Source organism: Leuresthes tenuis, unplaced genomic scaffold (assembly GCF_036924035.1).
Source record: "Leuresthes tenuis unplaced genomic scaffold, fLeuTen1.0.hap1 SCAF_14, whole genome shotgun sequence".
NCBI lineage: Eukaryota > Metazoa > Chordata > Actinopteri > Atheriniformes > Atherinopsidae > Leuresthes > Leuresthes tenuis.
In genome coordinates, this window is record NW_027325368.1 from 696,714 (window position 1) to 713,476 (window position 16,763).

At 46.1% G+C, this 16,763-nt stretch overlaps 1 protein-coding gene across 1 annotated transcript; it reads left to right on the forward strand.

Moving 5' to 3' along the window:
* Positions 1–3,759: 3,759 nt before the first annotated feature.
* Positions 3,760–16,327, forward strand: mfn1a (mitofusin 1a). Its single transcript, XM_072363386.1, is given in 17 exon segments — positions 3,760–3,874; positions 4,036–4,171; positions 6,639–6,805; positions 6,808–7,000; positions 7,665–7,773; positions 7,851–7,958; positions 8,046–8,208; positions 9,809–9,876; positions 9,948–10,069; positions 10,140–10,266; positions 11,665–11,769; positions 12,929–13,031; positions 13,120–13,340; positions 13,424–13,525; positions 14,051–14,247; positions 14,333–14,467; positions 16,167–16,327. Coding segments are annotated over 17 exon segments (2,238 nt in total). The 3' UTR covers positions 16,234–16,327.
* Positions 16,328–16,763: the final 436 nt, after the last annotated feature.

A 16,763-nucleotide genomic window follows, 5' to 3' on the forward strand; every position in this document is an offset into this window, starting at 1 on the left:
CCTTTTACCAAAGTTTCCTTCAGAAATACCTTAATCATCACATATCAAACGCTCCATCTGGGAACGACAGATGAACCAATCACAAACCGTTTCACAACAAGCTGATGGCCGAGTGGTTAACTCCAAACCCAGGTCCAAACCCAGGTCCAAACCCAGGTCCAAACCCAGGTCCAAACCCTCCAAACCCAGGTCCAAACCCGGGTCCAAACCCAGGTCCAAACCCAGGTCCAAACCCTCCAAACCCTCCAAACCCAGGTCCAAACCCTCCAAACCCAGGTCCAAACCCAGGTCCAAACCCAGGTCCAAACCCTCCAAACCCAGGTCCAAACCCTCCAAACCCAGGTCCAAACCCAGGTCCAAACCCTCCAAACCCAGGTCCAAACCCAGGTCCAAACCCAGGTCCAAACCCAGGTCCAAACCCAGGTCCAAACCCTCCAAACCCAGGTCCAAACCCGGGTCCAAACCCAGGTCCAAACCCAGGTCCAAACCCTCCAAACCCTCCAAACCCAGGTCCAAACCCTCCAAACCCAGGTCCAAACCCAGGTCCAAACCCAGGTCCAAACCCTCCAAACCCAGGTCCAAACCCTCCAAACCCAGGTCCAAACCCAGGTCCAAACCCTCCAAACCCAGGTCCAAACCCAGGTCCAAACCCTCCAAACCCAGGTCCAAACCCAGGTCCAAACCCAGGTCCAAACCCAGGTCCAAACCCTCCAAACCCTCCAAACCCAGGTCCAAACCCAGATCCAAACCCAGGTCCAAACCCAGGTCCAAACCCTCCAAACCCAGGTCCAAACCCAGATCCAAACCCAGGTCCAAACACAGGTCCAAACCCTCCAAACCCAGGTCCAAACCCAGGTCCAAACCCATGTCCAAACCCATGTCCAAACCCGGGTTCAAACCCAGGTCCAAACCCTCCAAACCCAGGTCCAAACCCGGGTCCAAACCCAGGTCCAAACCCAGGTCCAAACCCTCCAAACCCTCCAAACCCAGGTCCAAACCCTCCAAACCCAGGTCCAAACCCAGGTCCAAACCCAGGTCCAAACCCTCCAAACCCAGGTCCAAACCCTCCAAACCCAGGTCCAAACCCAGGTCCAAACCCAGGTCCAAACCCTCCAAACCCAGGTCCAAACCCAGGTCCAAACCCTCCAAACCCAGGTCCAAACCCAGGTCCAAACCCAGGTCCAAACCCAGGTCCAAACCCAGGTCCAAACCCTCCAAACCCTCCAAACCCAGGTCCAAACCCAGATCCAAACCCAGGTCCAAACCCAGGTCCAAACCCTCCAAACCCAGGTCCAAACCCAGATCCAAACCCAGGTCCAAACACAGGTCCAAACCCTCCAAACCCAGGTCCAAACCCATGTCCAAACCCGGGTTCAAACCCTCCAAACCCAGGTCCAAACCCATGTCCAAACCCGGGTCCAAGCCCTCCAAACCCAGGTCCAAACCCAGGTCCAAACCCAGGTCCAAACCCGGGTCCAAACCCGGGTCCAAACCCAGGTCCAAAACCTCCAAACCCAGGTCCAAACCCAGGTCCAAACCCAGGTCCAAACCCTCCAAACCCAGGTCCAAACCCAGGTCCAAACCCAGGTCCAAGCCCAGTTCCAAACCCTGCTCACAGTGTTGGGACACTGACCAACAACTCTGTGGCTCACTGGTTAGAGTGGGTTGATGCCTGAGGTGCCCCTGAGCAAGGCACCGTACCCCCATGCGCCCCTGTGTGGGTTAAAAGCAGAGGACAAATTCCATGTGTGCATGACAATAAATCTGATCCTAATTCAACAGAAAATGCTTCAACGCCATTGAAAATTCCTTTAATTTGACTTTGAATTAATGTCAGACAGAATGAAATCAACATATTTCATGTTTTGTCTCATTAGCTTCATTAAATTGATTCATTTACATCATTTTCACATTCCAGGATGTTAATAATCATTAATCAGGACGTTTAATTGGTTGAATGTTGAACCCAGAATTCAAGGTGAATTGAGCTAAAACCTTTGACTCGTGTAATTTGTACACCTGGAACCGGTTCCTCTGGAGAAGCTCTGCTGTGAGAGCTGCAGCCGGTGCAGAACCAGAACCTGGTGTTAAAGAAACAAGTAGAACTCATCTGTGACTGGCTCTCCAAACTCTTCACCTACTTTGCCTGGTTATCAACCCTAAAATGGAGCATGTAATGCGGAGGTTAGCCCTCCGTTAGCCCTCCGGTCTCACCTTTGGACCTCCTTCACTTCACTGCTGCAGGTTTCATGCTGAGCCCTGACCCCCGGGGTACCAGCACGCCGTCTGATGACCAGCCATCAGTCAGAGGAAGCCGTCCAGCAGGAGGTGCTGAGGTACACCGACTCTCACTCACCTGCTGCAGGTAAAACCTTCAGACGCTGTTTTAAGGTCAGTCTCTTCAGGTTTCTCATGTTTGATCTTGTTCTTTGGGCTGCAGAGGAAGGTTCTGGTTCTGATCCCAGCTGGTGCCCAGGAGCTTGCATGTTCTCCCTGTGTTGGATTTGAGCTGGAGGCAAAGAACCCAAACACAGGTGGGACATGAACAAGGTTTAAATGAGACGGTACAGAACACAGACTGATCCAAATGACATAATCAGCTGATCTGTGGGAGGTTTCATCTCATTGTTTCTTATGAGTTCATCCATTCATTTTCTGCTGGTTATTAAAGGGCTGCAGTCGGGCACCTGGTGGTCCCAAAGCCAGCCTCATCATCTTAAATAACACAGTTTTATCATTCAGTGTGTGTGTTTTAACCCTCAGAGCTGAGCAGCTGCAGGAATCAAAGGAAGTTTCCAAAAAAAGAGTTTGATGTTACTGTTAATGAAGTGAGAGGGAACAGGTGGCTCAGGCCTAAGTCCTGCTAAGAGGATCAGTCTGACACACACACACACACTCACACACACACACACACACACACACACACACAGAGACACACACACACACACACACACACAGACACACAGAGACACACACACAGAGACACACACACACACACACACACACACACACACACACACACACACAGAGACACACACACACACACACACACACAGACACACAGAGACACACACACACACACTCACACACACACACACACACACACACACACACACACACACACACAGAGACACACACACACACACACACACACAGACACACAGAGACACACACACACACACTCACACACACACACACACACACACACACACACACACACACAGAGACACACACACACACACACACACACAGACACACAGAGACACACACACACACACACACACAGACACACAGACACACACACAGACAGACACACAGAGACACACACACACACACACACAGAGACACACACACACACACACACACACACACACACACACACACACAGACACACACAGACACACACACACACACACAGACACACACACACAGTAACACACACACACACACACACACACACACACACACAGAGACACACACACACACAGACACACAGTAAGCTGAGCTTTGCACGCTGAGGATCACTTCAGTTGTTTCTGTTGAACAGGGAGACGACGGAAACTCAACAGGGATGAACCCCAAAGCCATGACTGACCTCTGAACCTGAGACTCAGTGAACACGGTAAAAACACGCTGTGTGTTATGTTATGTGTGTACTTTGAGGACTTAACGTGTGCAGCTTTCTGACAACAGCAGAAACTGTAAAGTTTGATCAGGAAAGTGATGGCTGTGGTGTCGCTGGGTGTGTGTGAAGGTGTCATGGACGCAGAGGATCCGTCTCCTCTGCGGCGATTTGTGATCGCCAAGCGATCAATCAGCTCCATCTTTGATCAGCTGCTGGACTTTGTGAAGGATGGCTCCGCCTTCGTGGACGGTCAGAAACACACACACATTGCTTTATATGTACTTTAGGGCTTTGATGTGACCTAAAAACACTACAGCAGCGCACTTTTCTTTTGTCATGTTTCCTGTTTCAGCAGAAAAGCTGACGTGAGCTGATGTTTGTTTGTTGTTGTTTGTTGGCTGTGATGTCAGAGGCGTGGCACAGCGATGGCCTGGGTCAGGTGGCTGTGGAGGAGCAGAGCCTGGAGATGCAGAGCTGTGCCACCAAACTGTCCACCATCAGAGACGTTCTGCTCAGGAGACACATGAAGGTGGCCTTCTTCGGCAGGTGAGAGCAGGAACAGGAAGGGAAACGCCTCAAATTCAACCAACAAACGCAAATATTTCGTGACTGTAAACACGAGGAACTCTGGTCACACTTAAAAAGAAGAAACTAACGTTTGCAACCCAAAGAAAAGAAAAAAATCAACAAAAAATATCAGCAAATACAACATTTTCTTTGATTTTTATTTTACTACAGACAGTAGAAGCCAAATTCCTGCAAAATACGTGGGAAAAGTTTCAGTGCGAGTAGAAACGTGGTGTTCCTGCAAAATCCCATAAAGTCAGTGAACCTTTTCCCACTTTGTTTCCTTCTGCCAACACTTAAAGCCGTTCTGACTCTGAGGAAACCAGGTGATGCAGAGTTCCAGCTGTTATTTTGTCCCATTCCTCCTTAAACAGGTCTTAAGGTGTGCAGCAGTGCGGGGGGGGTGGTTGTTTCTCTGCTGGGGACAGGTCAGGACTGCAGGCAGCCAGTCCAGCACCCGTACCTCTTCTTCCTCAGCCAGGCCTTTGGACTGTGGCAGAATGTGGTTTTCCATGGTCTGCTTGAACAATGCTGGGACGTCCCAGGAAAAGATGTGGCCTTGAAGGCAGCATATGTTGCTGTAAAATCTCAGTGAACTTTTCTGCATTAATGCTGCCGTCACAGAAGTGGAAATGAGCTTTGCCCCCTGATCCAACCCCATACCATCACAGAGCCTGGCTGCAGGGACTGGCTGCTGACAGCAGGCTGGATGCTGCTTTTGCTCTTTGCTCCATTTCTTCCACCAAAGATGTGGAATACTGATGGGTCTGACCACAGCACACGTTTCCACCGTGTGACGGTCCATCCCAGACGCCTCCGAGCCCAGAGAAGTGGACGAGGTTAACATCAGGCTTCTTTCCTGCACAGTACAGCTTGTGAATGGAACTCTGTATTGTGGTGCTTGACAAAGGTTTCCACAGTAATCCCTTGTCCATGTGCTTCTATCAGCTGCTGATGAATGACGGTTCCTGATGCAGCGTCTGAGGGGTCAGAGGTCACGGGGTCCAGCTCTGTCATGGAGGCTGCTTTAGGACCGGATCAGGTCACAGTCAGCTGGTTGAAATAACATCATTAAATACCTCCTTTCCCGACCTTTTAGGAATGTTTTGCAGCCTGATTTGAAATTGAAGTACATTGACAAACTGAAAAAGACTTTATTTTGAATTTATTTGGAAAAATGGGAAATTGAATTAAATAAATGAGACAAAACATGAAATATATCGGGTTCACGAAATAAAAGTGAAACTAAATCTAAGAATCACTGTGTATATTTCTAACTGCAGTGTTCAAACAGATCACATCGTTTTCTGATTTGGGTTCTTTATTATTATACTTTTATACTTTCTGGGTTGTCAAACAGGCATTAAGCTGCCCTCCATGTGGCATTGTTATCTTAAACAGTTCTCAAGGAGTTGACTTTGATTAAGTGATTTCAGTTAGAAGCTGAAGCATCTTTCTAATTTGTTCTGTCAAAAGCAGCTAAACAACATCATGTGTAATTGAACCATGAAGCCTTCAGAGGAAGTCAGCTCTGATTCCAGCAGCAGCTCAGTGTTGGGCTGCTGATAAACTCTGAGGCTCAGAGCAGATAACAGGCGTCCTCTCAGCTCAGAGCTGAACAAACTGTGAGCTCAGATAAACTTATCAGAGAACAAACTGCGGCTCATACAGAGAATCAACCGTCACTCCGTCCAGGAAACGAGGAAGAGTCGACTTCTGACTGCGTTTCTGTGGAAACGGATGGATCCACAGATATATGTGTGATAAGCTTCATTTTCAGACTGATGAACGTATTCCTCAGAGTTTAATTTGTAGATCATCTGAGTGAGTTTCTGTTGCAACAGCAGAACCAGGCGCTGGTCTGTAATAATAATAATAATAATAATAACAACAACAACAACAACAACAACAACAACAATAATAATAATAATAATAATAATAATCATAATAATAACAATAACAATAACAATAATAATAACAACAACATAAAAACTTTATTATAATCACCAGTGAGAGGATCAACAAGAATCTGCTGTCAGGTTTAAATGTTTAAATGTCTTCAGTTAAAGCTCCTTAAGATCTGACTGTAAAAAAAAATTTTTTATTTTCTTTGATCTGTTTAAGTAAATTTGTTGTCCTCTATGTAAGATTTCAAAAATAGTACTGAGGAACTGTCCTGATCAGGTTAATTTCTTTATATTTTACATAAAAACAGGAAACAGTGATGCAGAGATTCACTGAAACATGATCAAACATGAACATAAACCCAGAATCTGAGGCAGTTTGTCCAGTTCTCAGCAGCTTTAAAGTGAATCTCTGGTCTGAGCTCCTTTATTCTCCAACACAGCCTGGACTGAAAATGAGTGAAACAGCAGAACATTTCCAAAGAAAAACACTGAAAGACCTTCAGAAAGCCTTAAAGATCTCTGTTGTTGTTGTTCATCAGGACCAGCAATGGGAAGAGCACCGTGATCAACGCCATGCTGAGAGACCGCGTGCTGCCCAGTGGTATCGGCCACACCACCAACTGCTTCCTGAGCGTGGAGGGAACGGACGGAGATGAGGCATACCTGACCCTGGAGGCGTCCAATGAGAGGCGGAGCGTCAATGTAGGCATGCTGTGAATCCTTGGGCTCATGAGAATCAGCTGCTGAGATGTAAGTCCACCTTCCTCCCTCCTCAGACAGTGAACCAGCTGGCTCATGCGCTCCACATGGACCCCACGCTGGACTCTGGCAGCCTGGTCAAAGTGTTCTGGCCGAAGAGTCGCTGCGCGCTGCTGAGAGACGACCTGGTGCTCATGGACAGGTAACACACCTGCAGGAGCACATGAAACCAGATTTCATGTTTTAAGTCCAGTCAGCAGCATGTTTTTACCTTTATTAGTACAAATGTCCCCCCTCCCTCCTCCAGCTACCCCTGAGTTAGAGTCAGTGAGTGGTTTGTTCCTTCTGTGAGGACGGTGTCCCATGGTGTCTCTGGATATCAATATATCGTTCTAAAGTAATTCAATCACATTGTTTTTTAATTTCACACACAAATAAAAACAGTAAAAGTATTATTTTGCATTTCTACCAATAAATCATCCTGGATGATCGTAAAGCCCCAAATATCCGGAACAGTGGTGTACGCGCAAAAAAGTATCGTACGCGCAAAAAAGTATCGTACACGCAACAAAGTATCGTACGTGCAAAAGAGTGGTGTACGCGCCAAAAAGTATCGTATGCGCAAAAAAGTGGCGTACGCGCCAAAAAAAATAGGCGCAAAAAAGTATCGTACGCGCAAAAAAGTATCGTACGCGGCAAAAAAGTGGCGTACGTGCAAAAAAGTGGCGTACGCGCCCAAAAAAATAGGCGCAAAAAAGTATCGTACGCGCAAAAAAGTATCGTACGCGCAAAAAAGTATCGTACGTGCAAAAGAGTGGTGTACCTGACCTGTAACCTGTTACCTGTCACTTCTAACTTGTAACCAGTCCGGGGACGGACGTCACTCTGGAGTTGGACAGCTGGATCGACAAGTTCTGTTTGGATGCAGACGTGTTTGTTCTGGTGGGAAACGCAGAGTCGACGCTGATGAACACGGTGAGGAAACATCGTGTCTGACCTTACCTGTGGGTGTGTTTACCTGTAATGATGTCATCGTTTCATTTTGTCTGCAGGAAAAACTTTTCTTCCACAAAGTCAGTGAGAGAATCTCCAAACCAACCATCTTTATCCTGCATAACCGCTGGGACGCCTCAGTGACGGAGCCGGACTACATCGAGGAAGTGTGTGTCTTCTGATTGGCTGACAGTTGTTACATCACGCATGGCCATCAGACACATGCTAACAGATGTTATCGCCCTGCTGTCCAGGTGAGGAAGCAGCACCTGGACCGCTGCGTTAGCTTCCTGGCCGAAGAGCTGCGGGTGGTCGGCCTGGACGAGGCTGCAGGGAGGATCTTCTTCATCTCGGCCAAAGAGGTTCTGAGCTCCAGGATGCAGCGAGCGCAGGGCATGCCTGAGACAGGTGAGACAGGTGAGACAGGTGAGGGACAGCCAGAGGAGTCTCACTGACAACAGAGATCGTTCCAGAAGAAGGCAAACATGCAGCAGCAAGAAAATCTTCATCACATCGATACATAAAACCCAGATTTGATCACCTGACCTGATATAAATGATGAATTTCTTAGTAAAGAAATGAATCGGATTGATTGGTTGAATCTTTAACACTGACTCCACATTCACAGAATGTCATTTTTCAGGATGATTTCTATGGATTCACTGATATGTTGGTGTATGCTGGTCAATGAGCAGCTTCCTGGTCTGAAACACATGTGATATGAGCACATCAGTATCCACCAGCAGATGATCCAAAGACCAAACCAGCAGCTTCAGACTTCAAGTATTCTAGGAAAATACTTGATAAGGATTTGTACTCTACTGTTTGTATTTCATAAACTGGTTTGTTTGATCTGTTATAATATCTGGTGACGCTGTGGTTTTTACATTTTGAAAAACTCTTTTAATTTGGATCTATGATGGTTTTTATACTGGTGACAATAAGTGTTTTTATGCATAGATCCTTTTGTGTGTACATACCACATATAATACTGTCCAGGCTATACTATACTACATATATACTACATGTGTGTATATATATATATATATATATATACATATATATACACACCTATATTCAACTCACTGTTACTAAAATAGAACTTCATGTCTGATTATCTGTGTTCTTATGCTGCTAGATGTTTTTGACAGTTACGTTTTTGTATGTATATTTCTTTTGTGTTTGACAAATCATGTGTTATAATGGATGATGGGTATTTAAGATATAAATATATAATATCTCTATATATAGAAATCAATTGTCTGAAGAGGGGTTCAAAATGCGCCAAAGGTCCAAAGAGAACAACTTCAGTTTGTCTGAATCTAGAAGCAGAAAGTTCTGAGTCATCCAGGTCTTTATGTCTTTAAGACAGGCTTGTAGTCTGACCAACCTGTTGGTTTCATCTGGTTTCATAGATAAGTTCAGCTGAGTATCATCAGCATAGCAATGGAACTTTATGCCATGCTGTCTGATAATGTTACCTAATGGAAGCATGTATAAAGTAAAAAGAATCGGTCCGAGCACAGAACCCTGAGGAACTCCATGACTTACTCCAATGTGTGAGGAAGATTCTTCATTTACAAGAACAAACTGGAATCTATCAGATAAATATGACTTAAACCAGCCTAATGCAGTTCCTTTAATCCCAATTACACTTCAATAACAACATGTGATATTTCATAAAACACCACAAAAAGGTGTTTTTAGAATAATTTCTATGTGATATGTTGTGTTTCAGGGTCTGTTGTGTATGAATGCTCTGGTTACTGGTTACTGTTACTGCCACCAAACGGACCTGCTGGTCTGAAGTGTGAATATTATCCAATCAGAGAAGGCATCAGACACTGGCCCCGCCTCCAGAATGTTAACTGAGCAGCTATGAGTCAAAGGTGGACGGAGTTTGAGAGCCTCACAGCATGTGCCTGGTTTTCACCAGCATTACCTTGGGGTTGAATGAAGTCGGCTCTGCTCTGCGATCCGTCTGCACTGAGCCTGAATATTCTGTTTCCATCTGCAGGTGGCGCTCTGGCTGAAGGTTTCCACGAGAGGCTGAGGGAGTTCCAGATGTTTGAGAGGACATTTGAGGTGAGACCCGTTGATCCTGCACTCAGGTGGTTTGGTACTGATGTGGTTAAACTGGACCTTTGCTCCTGCAGGAGTTCATCTCGCAGTCTGCGGTCCGGACCAAGTTCAAGCAGCACACAGTGAGAGCGTGGCAGATAACGGAGGCCATCAAAGCCGTCATGGACGCCATTAACATCGCCTCTGCTGACAGGAAGTGAGCCGAACAAGCTGATTCACTGTGTCTCATCTGAGTGTGTGCCAGTCTGACCTCTGACCTCTGGCAGGATCTGTTGCCTGGAGGAGCGAGAGGAGCAGCGGGACCGGCTGGACTTTGTTCGAGGACAGATAAACCATCTGACTGACAGCGTCAAAGGGAGGATAAGGACTCTGACTGATGATGTCGCTGCCAAGGTACACAATCCTCCTGAGGAGGATTACACTGCAGAGCGAGCACTCGGGTACAGGGTCAGTCTTCAGGACTCACCTGGTCCAGGCAGCAGCTTATCCTCAGGGTCTATAACCTGCAAATGCTTTTGTTCAGCTGTGAGGTAAAAGATTCAGATCCTTTACATTCATGCAGTCAAGTCTGTAAAACAGACTCACATCAGTGTGAGCTCAATGTTGGGCTCTTAAAGTTTGTAACTCTCTCAACCAGCTGGTCAGCCGCTGTGACGGCTAGCTGAACTCACAGTGAAAAGACTCCCTGCAGATCCATTTTGCAGGGCTAAGGTACCCCTTTTATTCGAGGAATGAAGGAGTGGCGAGACTCTAGCACCAAGGTGTCCATCTGCAGATGGTGGAGACCAAACATGAAGCTGAACGGCAGAGAATAGACCACTGAGAGGTGGTATTTACCAGAAGGTTATCTGCTCATACTCATTATTGATTAATCACAGCTTTGGAATTACAGTTAATAATTATTATCACCAGCTTATCATTTACATTAGTAACGCTGAGCAGAAAAGAGGCAACTTCGGCGTCACTTTTAAAGCCTTTCTCCCCCATCAGCGCCCTCCCTTTCAGGAACATTTACCCGTGTTTCACCCCGTCTTCTGCCTCTGATCTTTTGGTCGTGTTTTCGCGGTCTTTAGAGGTTTGTTTGGTAAGAGTGGTCCGCCGTCTATTCAGATAACTTCAAGCGGTGTCCTTCCAGGTGAGACTTTGTGTGGAGCAGGCCGCGATATGTGTAAAGAAAAAGGTGAAATCTGACGTAATACAAAGGTAACGACTCGTTTCAAAGGGTGACTTTATAGCACCATGTAATATATTCCATTTCTGTTCATAAAGCACCATGATTGTTACACACTGCTCCTTTAATACTGTAAAATAAAAGTCCAGGAAGATGTTGCATCACTGTATTTATTTTTGGTTTTTAATCCCGTCTTTCTAACTATTTCTTATTTGGGGTTGTGATAAATAACTTAAGGTAACATGGGGGTTTCCTCATGAAAACTGCTCAATCTGTCACATCAGAAGAGGAGGCTACTGTTGTTCTAAATGTGTGAAATCTTCATTGTCTTCAACACCCTTCAGCCCTCATGCAGTCTGCTGGTCTGAAAGGCTTAAAATGAACCAAGAAAACCACCAAGAACATTTTAAATCTTCCTAAATATCGTCACTTGCGGCACCTTCAGTGATATAATCGTAATCTCACAGGTTGAGCGTCCATCAGCTTGTTCTGAGTCTGACAGTAAAACTCAAACTCTTTCAGGCCACTGACAGGAAGCTGAAAGTTTGGTTCAGTTTGCTCAGAACATGCAGCTTTGTCTTCACTGTTTCCATGGTAACAGCAGGTTACTTTGTGGTCAGGTGGCTTCAGCGCTATCGGATCAGATCCACTCTCTTCCGGTTCTGGTGGAGGAGTTCAGAGCCGACTTCAACCCGACACCAGAAACTCTGCAGCTCTACAAAACTGTGAGACGCACACGTGCACACACACGTGCACACACACACGTGCACGCACACGTGCACGCACACTATGCCGTCAGAATTGTTTCACATTGTAACTATAAACTGAACTGTGCAGCAAACCGTGCCTGACGTGTCCTCATTGACTTATAATTCCTCCGGTCACAGTTAACAACAGTAACCGATGGCAACCGAGGTGGAGCAGCTGTCTGTGCAGCTGGAGCTCATCAATATTGAAGAAGAAATGCTTATATTGCAGATGTTGAAGCAGGCGACAGAGAAGACGTCTGCGGGGGGGGGGGTGGGGGTGGGGGGGGGGGGGGGGGGGGGGGGCTGAACGGGTGAATTTACAACCTGGATGAACTCTAACGACACGTCATTCGAAATGATCGAAGTATCAAAGTGCATTTGTTCATCCAGGTTGTAAATTCACCCGTTCAGCCTCGGCCGGTCCTACAAATAATTTCTCAAAGTTACTTACTCTGAGCTCAGCTGCGACAGATGAAGTGAAACTGTCCTTTTACCACACAGAACTACAAAAATAACCTGTGTGGCTGCTGATTGTTGAATGAATGCACAGAAATCTGCTTAAAAATGTTAAAAGAACATTTCTGAGTTTTTTAAACTAAAGCAGCTGGACGAGCCTTGATTTGTGGGTGGAGATTCTGTTGTATCATTACTGTTCGTGCATGGAAAGTCACTTTCACAGTCAGCAGTAATTTAACTTTGTTTAAAATCTAATTAGAAAAACTGAAGAACCTTAAGAGCAACCTGAACTTCAGCAGATTGAAACATGTTAGTTTAGCAATCAGAACATTCAGAAAAGGACCCAAGATATGATTCACTTATCTGTGTTGGGCAGCTGCAGGTGACCAAGCCGTCTTTAGATGGTTTCAACAGCAGAGGAAGGAGATGGAGGAAAGCGATGGTGCTGACTCAGCACTGACTATTCGTAGCGTTCAGTCACGGTGACTTGGTGCCAGTTCACAGCAAAGTTATTCATCTACAGGACCCAGACGTTACAGAGAGTAGACGTTCAGGGTTTGTTGAATAGGAAGTGACGTGTTGGCTGAAATATCATAAGGATGTAGGAACCTGACTTGAACAAACTCCTCCTTCAGCTGCGATGGAGGTCAAGACGAATCTCCGCTTGTTGTTTGTGCAGAAGCTGCTGCAGCATGTGGAGGAGAGGTTGGTCGGCTGTTTGGCCCATCGCTGCTCCATCAGCGTCCTCAGAGACATCAGAGGCACCCAGAGACAGATGATCGGTACCGCAGGCTCGCTTGGCTCTGTCTCTTCTTCAGTATCCATCAGGGATGCAGCAGCTCTTTGATTCTCTGATGTTCCTGTCCTCAGACAGCGTCCGTCCTCTGCTGTCTCTGTCCGTCCAGGAGACGCTCTCCACTCCCTCCTCCTCCTTCGAGCTGACCTACGACCTTGGCCTCGCCGCCCTCTGTGAGGACTTCAGGGAGAACATCAACTTCCAGTTTTCTCTGGGCTGGACTGCCCTCGTCACCCGCTTTATCGGAGCCGCCAACGCCAAGCGTGCACTGGGAGGTCCTGAGCCCAGACTGCAGGTGAGCTCACTGAGACCCCCGCCACTGTTTGAACTTCTAGCTGCCTTCAGACCACATGACCGAACAAACTCTCCCGCCTGCAGGAAGGATCCACCTTTAAGGACGAGATGGTGGTTTCCATAGCAACTGGCCTGGTCTCCGTCACCTCCCGGGCATCCATGGTGGTGCTGGTGATCGGTGGAGTGGTGCGTTCTCCAGGGCTGACGATTGCCTGATTAGTGGTTGTTTGATTCACAATATGCTCTGAAGGCAAAATCTTGTTTTGTCTAAAAGCAGCAGATTCAGAACAAACAGGAAATGAGTCACAGCTGTTAAAGGCTGAGAGGGTGAAAAACAGGTAATTATACCTGAAGAAAGCAGAACTTTCACATTGTTGATCACCCTGACCTGCTGTGTGTTTATGAAACACATACAGCACCTGTGGAGGTGTACATGTCCTCAACAGAGTAAACCAGGCTGTCAGCATCAGTAACTCCTTAGGGGACCTTTCTTCTTCTAATTCAGCTGTATCTCAGGTGTGTCTCAGGTGTATCTCAGGAGTATCTCAAGGGTATCTCAGATGTATCTCAGGTGTATCTCAGGAGTATCTCAGGTGTATCTCAGGAGTATCTCAGGTGTATCTCAGGAGTATCTCAGGAGCATCTCAGGTGTATCTCAGGTGTATCTCAGATGTATCTGAAGAGTCTCTCAGTTGTGTGCTTTTGCTGCAGGTGTATCGTTCGGTGGGTTGGCGTATCATCGCGCTCTCCCTTTCCTTGTATGGTCTCCTCTACCTGTATGAGAAACTCACCTGGACTGATGCCAGCCGGGAGCGTGCGCTGAAGCAGCAGTTCATACAGCACGCCGCTCACCGCCTGAGAGCTGTCATTCCTGTCACCAGCTCCTCCTGCAGCCAACAGGTGTCCAAGTAAGACCCGCCCCTGCTACACACCTGATGATGGCCCAAAACATCATAATTAGTTTTTAGTTGCCCCCATGTGTTCATATTCTAGGGAGCTGGTGTCAACGTTCAGCCGTCTGACTCAGAGAGTTGACCTGAGCGACGCAGAGTTGGAGGGAAGCATCCGACAGCTGAGCTTCAGGATCCAGAGGCTGGAGAACATCCAGATGAGGTCCAAGGCCTTCAGGTGAGCCATGGGGGAGGGGGGCTGTCTGAACAGCTGATCATTGTGTTTACCGAAGAAAATTTAAAACATGAAGATGTTCCTTAGAGCTTCATTCAGATGTGAAAGGAACTGAGAGTGTGTATTTCCACATGATTGAGCAGGACATAGAGTGGTTAATATGAAGTCATTTTATGAATTGAGCACTATGAGGGTGGATGGATGGAAGCAGCTGATCACCTGGAGGAAGACATGCTGAGTGTCATCAGCATAACAATGGAAATTTATGCCATGCTGTCTGATAATGTTTCCTAATGGAAGCATGTATAAAGTAAAAAGAATCGGTCCAAGCACAGAACCCTGAGGAACTCCATGACTTACTCCAACGTGTGAGGAAGATTCTTCATTTACAAGAACAAACTGGAATCTATCAGATAAATATGCCTTAAACCAGCCTAATGCAGTTCCTTTAATCCCAATAACATGTTCAAGTCTCTGTAACAGAATGCTGTGATCGATCGTATCAAATGCAGCTCTGAGATCCAACAGGACAAGAAACAAGTCCGCTATCAGAAGCTAACAGGAGATCATTGGTAACTTTCACCAGTGCTGTTTCTGTGCTACGATGCACTCTGAATCCTGACTGAAACTCTTCAAACAGATTATTTCTATGTAAATGATCACAAAGTTGAGCTGCAACTATTTTTTCAAGAACTTTAGACAAAAAGGGAGATTGGATATAGGTCGATAATTAGCCAACACTTCTGAATCAAGAGTAGGTTTTTTTAAGTAAAGGTTTAATTACAGCAACCTTAAAAGTCTGAGGTACATATCCTGTCAACAAAGACCGATTGATCAGATCCAATATGGAAGTATTGATTAAGGGGAAAACCTCCTTGAACAGTCTGGTTGGGATTGGGTCTAAAATACAAGTTGATGGTTTAGTAGAGACTATTGCGGTTGTTAGCTCAGAAAGATCAACTGGACAGAAGCTGTCTAAATACAAATCAGTCACCCAGCCACTCTTAAGTCCCGGCTGCTTGGGATCTGCTCTGGAGCGACTAACAGAGCTAGCTAGGCTAACAGAGCTAGCTACGCTAGGTGGCTCCACACTGACTGAAGGGGCCTGGCTCGCTATCGGGCGGCTTTCAACAGGGCAGAGCCGAGCTTCCAATTCAGATAACCTTGCCTCCAAAACTACAAAAAGACTACATTTGTTACATGTACCATTACCACTAAAGGAGGCAGAGGAGTAACTAAACATCTGACACACGGAGCAGGTGAAAGCAGGAGATGGAGGAAGAGAACTGGTAGCCATGCTAAGCTAGAGAACCAGACACACCGCTAAAAAGTGAAAAATAAAGACTAAAGATCTGTAAGAGTGAGTGTTAGAATATAACAAGTATGGGATAGAGTTAACTATGCAAGATGTGTAAATTATAGGGAGAAATACAGAAAGTATACAGTGCACACAGAAAGCAACAGGAAGTGATGCAATACGTTTGTTTTGTTAACATCTGGATATTATAGCACATTCAGCCAGTAACATTTCACAAAGAAGAGCATAATAATCATTTTAAAAGGAATAAAAGTGTCACATCAACAATATTCAGGCCATTCAGGTGTTAATTTCAGACACTGCTGAGTCACGGACTCAGAGCTGCTCATGATCCATACAACAGGGTTCAGGACAGTCGTCAGACTGACTTCAATATGTTTGCAGGAACAGAGCAACGGAGTTGGAGACTCAGCTGGAGGCCTTTTCTGCTCAGTATCTGCAGGGAAACTGAGAAGAAGAAGAACTGCTGCTGTGTTCATCTGAAAAGCAGCACAACTCTGTCCTCAAGTCTGACTTCCTGTCGTCCTGCCATCAGTCAGGACTTTTCTGCTGCTGCAGGGACGTTCTGCTCCTGGAAAAGATGGTGGATCGTATGCTGATGACATCATCTCCATGTTTCAGGTCCAACTATAGAGGTCCAACTGGGTTTGAGGAACTAGAATTAATTTCAGTTCAGTTTGATTTGTAAAGCGCTAAATCACAACAAATGTTATCTCAAGCCACTTCAAAGATACAGAACAGTGAATCTGTGAGACTCCTCCCTCTCTGTGATGTCACACACAGACTGTGTGGATCAGTCAGTCATTAAAGGAAGCTGATGGAACTTCAGAGCAACTTTTACTGAGTTTGATGTTTGATTAACCAGGTTTCATCTGAAGCAAACTACAGTAAGATCAGAGTCAGCTTTATGAACGGCACTGAGGTGCTGATCAATGACAGCAGCGTCTGTCAGTGTGTTATTGATCAGTGTCCGCTGTGATT